This window comes from Sinocyclocheilus grahami, unplaced genomic scaffold, assembly GCF_001515645.1.
Source record: "Sinocyclocheilus grahami isolate Dianchi unplaced genomic scaffold, SAMN03320097.WGS_v1.1 scaffold375.1, whole genome shotgun sequence".
Lineage (NCBI taxonomy): Eukaryota > Metazoa > Chordata > Actinopteri > Cypriniformes > Cyprinidae > Sinocyclocheilus > Sinocyclocheilus grahami.
The window spans coordinates 914,017-924,695 of NW_015505554.1; the positions used below are offsets into that span (position 1 = coordinate 914,017).

Here is a 10,679-nt window from a genome sequence, read left to right on the forward strand (position 1 = left end):
ACTCTGAAGCCAAGGCATGGTTATGTACCTAAAGTGCTCTCCACTCTGTTCAGAGCACAGGTTATTACACTCCCTGCACTTCCTCTCTCAGAAGAGGACCAGGAGTTGAATTTACTCTGCCCTGTCATGGTGCTGAGAATTTACATTGAGCGCTCTGCTCCATTCCCCTGGCCTCGGCTCCTGCCTCGTCATGATGTCTGCTCCCATATTTAAATGACCAGGGATGTGAACTGCTCTCAACGAAAGGAGTTTGCCCTGGGACCACTCAAGGATCTGGCGCGCCAGCTTGTACAAGTGGCGCGAACACAGACCTCCCTGGTGGTTGATATAAGAGACCACCACGACAGGATGTCTGCTCCTGTATTTAAATGACCAGGGATGTGAACTGCTCTCAACGAAAGGAGTTTGCCCTGGGACCACTCAAGGATCTGGCGCTCCAGCTTGTACAAGGGGCGCGAACACAGACCTCCCTGGTGGTTGATATAAGAGACCACCGCTGTGTTGTCGGTGTGCACCAACACATGATGATCTCTTAGGTCCGGGAGGAAGTGCTTCAAAGCTTCGAAACACAGCCAGCATCTCCAGGCAGTTGATGTGCCACGTGAGATGGCAATCACTCCACAGACCATGGGCAGGGTGGCCGCTCATGACTGCACCCCAACCGGTGAGGGACGCGTCTGTCGCTAGCATTACACGGTGACAAGGAGCTCCCAGCACCGGGCCCTGAGACAAGAACCAAGGCTTCCTCCACATGTCCAAGACATGTAGGTATCGCCGCGTGACCTTGATTATGCGAAGCGGGCTTCCCCTCGGGGAGAACCCCTTGGTCTTGAGCCACCACTGTAAGGGTCTCATGTACAGCAGGCCAAAAGGTCTCACATTGGACGCAGCTGCCATCAGACCTAGCAGTTTCTGAAACTGCTTGACAGTGAGTGACCGGCCTTTTCTGACTCTCACAGCTGCAGTGAGGATCGACTCGATCCGAGCAGGAGACAACTGTGCCTGCATCGTGGTCGAATCCCACGCCACGCCCAGATAAGTGGTCCTCTGTTATGGAGAAAGCACACTTTTCTTGGCATTTAGTCTTAACCCCAGCTCTTTCATGTGAGCGAGAACGACATCTCAATGCCGAACCGCCAACTGCTCTGATTGAGCCAAAATCAACCAATTGTCAATGTAATTCGGAATGCAGAATGCCTGTTTACTTCCTCACCTTCGTCTAACTCCTTTAGCAGGTCAGCTTGGTATGCCTGTAACACCGCCATGGTGTGCAGACACACACCAGCCTGACCTGCAGCCGTATACCGCTTGCCCACCAAGCTAGATGTAGTACGTAATGGCTTGGAGGGCAATGCCAGAGTCTTTAAGGATGATGCTGGACCAGGGGACAGATAGCTCGCGAGTGTCTGTTTCATCCGGGGCATCGCCTTATAGCTTGCTTGCTGAATGACTGAAAAGTTGATGCCGGTTCCACCTAACGTGCTTTTATAGCTTCCTGGTCGCTACGTCACCCGCCTATGACATCTCGCCCTTCCATTGGACTGATTGCACATGTGATTCAGAGCGTGGTCATGCTGAATGCGTTCCCATAGCGTTTTCCGACGCAGCTCAAGTTCCTGATGGGGAACCACATGTTCTGTTTTTCCCCCTTCTGCACCAAAAACACACAGAACAGTAACTTCAAAACCAAACCATCATATTCGTGTAGTTAACACCCTTACTGTTTACTGTTATATTATTACTAAAAAAGACAAAATGCTGATGATGAAATTCAAGAAAAGCATTTGTTCAGTGATTTGCTTTTCTAAACAATATTAGTATTTTAAAAAGAAAGAGCATCAACAGCCCTCCCTTCTTGCTCTTTTTGCCAGGTGTGATAGTGTCCACTCCCACAGGAAGTACTGCATACGCAGTAGCAGCAGGTGCCTCAATGATCCATCCAAATGTTCCAGCAATCATGATCACACCCATCTGCCCACACTCCCTGTCTTTCAGACCCATCGTAGTGCCTGCTGGTGTTGAGCTCAAGGTGAATGCACAACACACTTGCTGCTCTTTGGCTTTGAATGCATGAGGACATTTACTGAATCCTTTTATGATTTTAGATTACGCTGTCTTGTGATGCCAGAAACACGGCCTGGGTGTCGTTCGATGGCAGGAAAAGGCAGGAAATTGCCTATGGTGACAGGTAAGTGACTTCAGCATCAACATGTCAACATCAAGTTTTTGTAAGCATTCAGCAAATTTATTAAAATATGCTGACAAGAAATGTAGGGTGGGACTTGTTTCTTGGCGTTTCCTTTTATTCTACACCTTTAACCCTAAGATTATTCATTCAGGTAGGGAATATTCAAATCTAGCCTAAACCATGAAATACTCACCTGCCTGCAGGTAGAAATTCGGGAATGACATAGAAGATTCCCTTGTGGTCATTCTTTTTTAGGCATAGGGCCTTTTAAGTCTCTCAGGAGGCAATTGTAACAATAAAAACACTTATTTTATTGGTTACAATACAAAGCAGTAAATAAAACCTAAAATCAGCTAAACTAAGAGCTCTATAATCAAACTCTGAACAGCAGTATTGGATATGCTGTTAAGCGTTCTTTGATAGGATATCAGGTGTCCTTCATGCAGGCAGCCTCTAAAGAGTGTTTTACTCCTCATTCTTATTATACTTCTTTTTGGGGAATTCCACTTCCATCTCATTAATCCATTCTTCCTGTTGTAGGATTATTGATCTCTGTGACTCATGTCCAATTCGCCGGACGTCCTTCTGCTGTCTCCTACACCGTTGTCTTCTTGTCGCACTTCCTCTCCCCTTCTTAATTGTAGTCTTCGTCAGTCTTAACTCCGCTTGTGGTTTTAACACCTTCTTTTCACCCTGTGTGCCCTCTCGTTAATCTTTGTGTTTAGATGCAAAACATTAAGTTCATGAATTTACTTTTCACACCTTTTACTCATTTCATCCTGTTCTACATTATAAACAAAAGAAGTCAAGTACATTTGTTTATACTCTACATCAATATCATTTCAAGTATTTCAGGTACTTTCCAATCACATAGCATTCAAACATCTTTATATTCAAGCAGGGTCACATGACCCTGGACCACAAAACCAGTCATAAGGGTCGATTTTTTTTTTAATTAAGATTTATACATCATCTGAAAGCAGCATAAATAAGCTTTCATTGATGTATGGTTTGTTAGGATAGGACAACATTTTGGCCAAGGTACAACTATTTGAATATCTGGAATCTGAGGGTGCAAAAAAATCTAAATATTGACAAAATCGCCTTTAAAGTTGTCCAAATGAAGTCCTTACCAATGCATATTACTAATCAAAAATTAAGTTTTGATATATTTATTATAGGAAATTTACAAAATATCTTCATGGAACATGCTTTACTTAATATCCTAATGATTTTTGGCATTAAAGAAAAATCGATCATTTTGACCCACACAATTTGTATAGTAGTATTTTTGTCTATTGCTACAAATATACTTGTGCTACTTATGACTGGTTTTGTGGTCCAGGGTTACATATGGTATTAACTTAAAAGCAGCAAATAAGATTTCTTTGAAAAGGGTAAATAATGGTACATAACAGGTAAATAATGTCAATATCAATATCAAAATCAAGACAGACTAAACAGTTGTAAAAAGCCTATATAACATTTTTATAGGAAATAAGTTTAAAAAATAGGAGTGCTTGGTGTCATCAATCGAAAAGCAGTTTTGTTTAGGCTGATTACACTGACACTTTAAAACAGTGGTCGCCAACCCATCAATCACTATCAACTGGTAGATCTCCATCACTGTCCCAATAGCTCCCAAAAAGAACAGAAAAATAAGTACAAAAATACATTACATTTCTCCAGTCTTTGTACTATTTTTTGTACTTATTTTTGTTGTTTTTTTGGGAGCTACTGGGACAGTGATAAAGAAAAATACTTCATCCCTGAGTCTGTAAACAAGACGTTAACAGAGGCCAGAAACACTGAAGTCAGATACAAAGAGGAGAAAACACTGTAGCAGGAAGAGCAAGCTCACTGTTCATTATAAATGATTAATTTCAGGTACTTTCACATGGCTCGTAGCCGTGTGATTTTTTGTTCTAAATCAGCTTGGCCTGTGGGCTTGTGTCTGCGGCCGAATCAGAACCATGCTGATATAGAGCGATATCACATGACTACTTGTGTGATATTGCTTGTATATAATGTACAATATAATAGTAGTAATTGAATATTTACGTTAATTAGTCATTTTTGGATTTTTTTTATTTTATTTCAAGAACGTCTCTGTCACGTACTTAACCCTCATTCCCTGATGGAGGGAATGGAGACGTTATGTCGTGACGACATTAGGGGTCTAACTTGGGAGCCCAATCATCTCTGCGTTAAAGAGAAAACGCCAATGAAAATTGACTAGTGGATTTTGCATGCTGAGCCACTCTCCGTGTACATGAGTATATAAGGCGACACCGTGCATCCACTCATTAGGTTTTATGCTGAGGAGCTGAGAACGTGCCCCGGCAACAGCGAGTGGTTCAAGGTTGTGGCATGGGGACACCTAATGTCTCCATTCCCTCCATCAGGAAACGAGGGTTACGTATGTAACTGAGACGTTCCCTATCTGTCGGTCACTACGAGTTATGTCGTGATGACATTAGGGGTCTATGGAAAACGCCACAACCTGAACACTGGCATAACCTTCCCAAAGCCCCAGCGCAAATTCACTGACCTTGGTACTGAAGGGGACCATTGGGTAGAACATCGCTGTTGGAGAAGGCCATGCTGCTGTTCCGTCCACAAAAAAATTTTTGGAAGGGATTTTCAATGTTCAGTGAAAGAATGCTTCAAATCTTGGTTACACTTTATTTCGATAGTCCACTTTAGACATTCTACTAACTATAAGTAACTTTGTAACTACATGTCATCTACATGTTAACTAATTCTCATTCATTTGCAACTACATGTCTACTAACTCTGAGTAGACTGTTAGGGTAGGTTTAGGGTTAGTAGAATGTTGACAAAGAAAGTGTTAGAAGATATTAAGCAGACAGTTTACTAATACTCTACTAACTGCTAGTTGACATGTAGTTGCAAAGTTACTTGCTGTTAATAGAATGTCTAAAGTGGATTATAGGAATAAAGTGTTACCCAAATGTTCCATATTTGTTCTATCAGCCTGGCAGAACCATGGGGAAGCAAGCCTTAAGGAAAATGTCGTTACGGAGACCACATCCTACCCGTAGGGAGCTGACATTTGGAGATGGACTGACCCAGGGGGCAGTACTACATATAGAATGGGTCTCTGAGGCAGGTCCTACCTTAGAGTAGGTATGGAACAACTGCCAGAAGAGACTGACAGAGTGGGTCTGTCAAGGGAAGACACGGATTTACCGAGAGGGAAATCTTACCATGGAAGAATACACATATGGGATTACCCGTAGGGAATCAAGCCATATGGACACCTAGCCCAGTACAGGGGCTGAACGGGACTCCGGCATGCTAACACCAGTACTGGGCCTGGCATCAGACTGCTCCACCAAGTCTGACTGCCGGGGATGCTGGAGGATGCTCGACCAGGGTTCGCTAACCGGGGAACTTTAATGAGAGAAGAAAGGCACTTGCATCCCCTTGTGAGGGGGTATGGCGCCGCAAGCCTGACACCGAGCCAGTTCTTCCCGCCAATTACCTGTTACCCAACACACAGGAAGAAACCGGCTCTACACAAAGGTTGTAAAACCTTGCCAAAGTGTTAGGTGTCACCCTGCCCGCAACTCGACAGATGTCTGCCAGAGGAGGAGGCCCAGGAGGATTCAACACTCCGAGTTGAGTGGAGCGAGCTCTCACCGCCAGGGGGCACAGCTCGCCTTGGGATTGGTAAGCCAAGGCGATGGCATCCACTATCCAGTGGGCCAACCTCTGCTTGGAGACAGCCTTCCTTTTCTGCTGACCTCCAAAGTAGACAAGGAGCTGCTCAGAGCTTCTGAAGCTCTGGGTGCGGTCCACGTATATGCGTAATACTCTTACGGGACACAGCAAAGCCAAGGCTGGATCCATGCCCAGTGCCCAGGGGGCCTGGATCAGGGAATAGTACAGCTGGCAGTGAGAGGACTCGTGGGAAGCAGACAGGTTGACCTGAGCTGGATTAGGGATGGATTTGCCATTCCCCGGGAAAGTGAGCTGTCGTGAGAGCGCACAGCGACTTGTCTGGTCTGACTCCAGAGGAGGAGATGGCTGTCGAGTTGAGACATGCGATGTGATCATGGACCGCCCTGACGGTTGATGTACGAAACAGCTGCAGCGTTGCCTGTGCGGACCAACACGTGCTTGTCCAGCAGCAGCAGGAGGAACTGCCGCAAGGCATGATGCACTGCCAGCAACTCCAGGCAGTTTATGTGCCAAAGCAGTCAAGGTCCTGTCCAGGTCCCCGAAGCTGCCTGCCCGTTTTCCGGCACGTAGCACCCCAGCCCGTATTGGAGGCATCTGTCGTGGCAATGACATGCCGGGACACTTGTTCTAAGGGCACCCCGGCCCGCAGAAAAAGCAAGGTCCAACCAGGGGCTGAATAGGCGGCGACACATTGGTGTGATGGTGACAGGATGTGTACCGCGGCACCATGCCCATCTCGGGACTCGGGAGTTTAACCAGTGCTGAAGTGGTCTCATATGAAGCAATCCAAGCGGCTGCGGCTGCGGATGCCATATGCCCCAGGAGCCTCTGAAAATGTTTCAGTGGTACCACTGTCCTGCCTCTGAAGGAACTCAGGCAGTTCAACACCGACTGGGCATGTTCGTTGGTGAGACGTGCCGTCATACTCACCGAGTCTAACTCCATACCAAGATAAGATATTCTCTGCACAGGGGAGAGCTTGCTCTTTTCTCGGTTGATCTGAAACCCCAACTGACTGACGTGCCGAAGCACCACGTCCCTGTGATCGCACAACTCCTCTCGTGACCAGGCCATGATGAGCCAGTCGTCAAGATAGTTGAGGATCCTGATGCCCACTTCCCATAGTGGGGCAAGGGTGCCCTCCGCGACTTTAGTGAAGACACGGGGGGACAGGGAGAGCCCGAAGGGGAGGACCTTGTACTGCCATGCCCGACCCTCGAACGCAAACCATAGGAACGGTCTGTGTCAAGGAAGGATCGAGAAATGAATGTACGCGTCCTTCAGCTCAATCGCTGCAAACCAATCCTGGGCTTGAACGCATTTGATAATATGTTTCTACTTCAACATCTTGAACAGGAGCTTGTGAAGGGCCTGATTCAAGACTCGCAGATCCAAGATTGGTCGAAGGCCACTGCTTTTCTTGGGTGCGATGAACTATGGGCTATAAAACCCCTTCCTCATCTCGGCTGGAGGGACTGGCTCGATTGCATCCTACACCAATAGGACAGCAATCTCCTCGCGCAAGACAGAGGCGTCTCGGACTGCCACCGAAATCTCAGGCACGCCATTGAACTTGGGAGGTTGCCTGGCGAACTGAATCGCGTAGTCGAGTCGAAGTGTCCAAATGAGCCTGCGGGACAGGTTGGGCAGCGCAAGCCACGTGGGATAGCGATGCGTCACTCACTGTCAACCCACGAGCCCCGCAACCCGGAGGAAAAGGAAACTGCTCTTTTATTGAAAATGAGGGAAGGAGTGGCACTGTCCTCACCAACTCCTGAAGAGCAGTCTCCCACATCTCCGGGTTGCCCGTGTCCGGGCCGCTTCCTCGTCTTCTTGGAGGACTTAACGACCGGATGCGCTCTCCTCACTGTTTGGAGGACGCAGGAGGGCGCCCATGGCAACGAGCAGGCTGAGACACGGCCCTTGACGGAAAGGTGGCAGCTGGAGGATTACGTCGGGGCAGGATGTGTTGGATGTGTTGAACAGTGTCACCGAACAGGCCAGCTGTGCGCAGCTCCTGAATCAACCTCGGCTCGGTACTACCCTCATGCATTTGTTTTAGTGACTTGGCTTGGTGTTCCTGCAGGATAGCCATGGCATGCAGGGCAGAGGCAGCTTGGCCTGCAGCACTGTAAGCTTTGGCAGCGAGAGCTGCCGACAGCTTACAGGATTTGGATGGGAGATGCGGACGATTCCTCCAAGTGGCGGCGTTTTGCGGGCACAGGTGCACCGCAGAGGGGTCTGCTCCACTCCCCTTGAGGAGAGAGAGACGCGATCGCAGCGATCCCATGGTCATACGCCCACAAGAGCCCTAATGGCTCATCCACGAGCGCCGCTTCAGCGTGCTGAAGGCCCAGACACTGAAGACCGTGACCGTGGCCGGACATGGACGAAACGGCATCTTGAAAAAGACGCGAGTCATCCGTGATTTGCTCTTTTTCAGGAAAACCTGCTCTTTCAGTCAAGCACCCAGGGAAATCACTGCTGCAGGGACACCGCTGTACTGCACCATCACGCCAACCAGGAACAGTTCCTCTTGAACACAAGTGAATGGCTTTGTAGTACATAAACCACTCTGCTCCGAAGCAAAAATCTAATGAGTGGATGCACACTGTCGCCTTAAATACCCGTATGCACGGAGAGTGGCTCTACATGCAAAATCCACTAGCCAGTGTATCCAGTTAGACCCCTAATCAGAATCAGAATCAGAATGAGCTTTATTGCCAGGTATGTTTTCACATACGAGGAATTTGTTTTCATGACAGATGCTTCCGCAGTGCAACAGAATGACAGCGACAGAACAAAAACACAGATAATAAAAGAAGAATAAATTTTTTTTAAATAGAACAATTATAGAACAAAATATTACAATGGACAGTTTTGTATGTACAGGTATATTATGTGCAAATTTGAGGTGTAAACTAAGTATGTGTGTTAGATAAATAAATGTATGAGTGTATAAATAGTGTTATGTGTTCCACAGTTATTGTCAAGTGTTCATGAGATGGATTGCCTGAGTGAAGAAACTGTTCCTACATCTGACCTTTCTGGTGCTCAGAGCTCTGTAGCGTCGACCAGATGGCAACAGTTCAAAGAGGGAGTGTGCTGGATGTGAGGGGCCCAGAGTGATTTTGCTAGCCCTTTTGCTCACTCTGGATGAGTACTGTTCTTGAAGAGAAGGGAGGGTTGTACCAATGATTCGCTCAGCAGTCCGGACTATTTGGTAGCTGAGCTGAACCAGACAATTATAGAAGTGCAGAGGATGGATTCAATGATAGCAGAGTAGAACTGTTTCAGCACAGATAATGTCATCACGACATAACTCGTAGTGACCGACAGATAGGGAACAGGTGTTATACATACAAAAAAATTTGCAAAATACACTTACAGACTAAAAAAAATCAACCACAACAAAAAGATAAACTCATAATCAAAATGACATACCACTTGGAAGTGTTGCATGTTTTAGGGTATTCTGTTTTTTTTTTTACATGTTTTCCTCTTCTTCTTTCCACTTTTCCTCCTCCACTTCCTTAGATATTGATATAATTTGCCCATAGTCTTAACCCTCGCACATCTCTTGGGGCAGAATAGCAGCCAAACTGCAGGGAGTTGAAAATATTGTTTTGATTAGATGGTACTTGGATGTTGTGTGACCTACAGGTATACACCTATATCTATATCTTGAATTAAGTTTGTTGTTCTTACTAACTTTGTTTCATGATTTATGAATGAATATAACAAAATGAAGAGTTTCACTGAAGATTTATTCCTTGAAAACAAGTCTTAAAATCACGCATGCAATTTTGCTTCTCAAGTAAATGCATGTTGCTGAAAGTATTTTTATTGGATAAGGCATATTAAGAAAATTATATTTTGCACTGCATCACCATACATAACCCATCTTAACCAAGATTTTAGCACCAAACAAATTGTCTGCCCACACCAATCAATTACAGATCACTTGTTTCACTTAAGTTATTTTCAAGATCTGAGGTAATTGTCTCTATATTGTTTGATTATCTGTCTCTTTCAAATGATATTTGAACTCAAATCATTTTAATACTCTACAAAACACAACCAGTAACTGAACGGTCATCCAAAACAAATTTGAAACTATTTAAAAATGTTAAATCCCCAACAATCTGTGTTGTGGCTGGTTAGGACAAAAAGCATTGATTACCATAGAAAAGATAACTTTTATCGTGTGTCACACCAATGCTTTGATCTGGTTAGGACATGGTGTAAGCTTGTAGGTAAGGCTTTTATGCATGACAATTTGTTAGTTTTTTTTTATGATAATCCTCTCTATTTTATAGTATTACCATCACAACGTCATGTTTCCCTCTTCCTTCGATCTGTTTCCGTGATCCCGTGAATGATTGGTTCGAGAGCCTGGCCCAATGTTTACACTGGAATGTTCGCAAGAAACAGAGTCATCTGAGTTCTGAAGAGGAAGAGTTCTGACCACATTCCAAGCTTTTACAGCACGGTTACTTAGCTATGTTCTTTTTTGTCTTTCAAAAGTTTTAGTACATGCAATAATGTTTTTCTCTGTTTGCCATAATTATCCAAGTGAATCACATAAAACATCTAATTTCAGCTAAAGAGGAAAAAAAGACAAAATTATTTAGCTTTTTTTTTTTAGGACATTTAATATTTTTCCATTGCAACTTTTTTTTCTCCCCACAAAAACACTTTGGTTGTGTGTTTGTGTGTGTATTTTATCTTTTTTTTTTTTTGTAAATTCTCATTAGAGATAAGTAATTTTCCAATTTTATGC

General features: G+C 45.0%; 1 protein-coding gene across 1 annotated transcript in view; it reads left to right on the top strand.

Annotated features, from left to right (window-relative positions):
* Positions 1-10,404, top strand: part of LOC107549573 (NAD kinase-like) — a 161,064-nt gene extending 150,660 nt beyond the window's left edge. The window contains exons 10-12 of the mRNA XM_016230718.1: positions 1,872-2,029; positions 2,106-2,188; positions 10,216-10,404. Of these exons, the coding sequence (XP_016086204.1) occupies positions 1,872-2,029; positions 2,106-2,188; positions 10,216-10,363 (389 nt within the window). The 3' untranslated portion in view covers positions 10,364-10,404. The remainder of the gene's footprint in view (positions 1-1,871; positions 2,030-2,105; positions 2,189-10,215) is intronic.
* Positions 10,405-10,679: the final 275 nt, after the last annotated feature.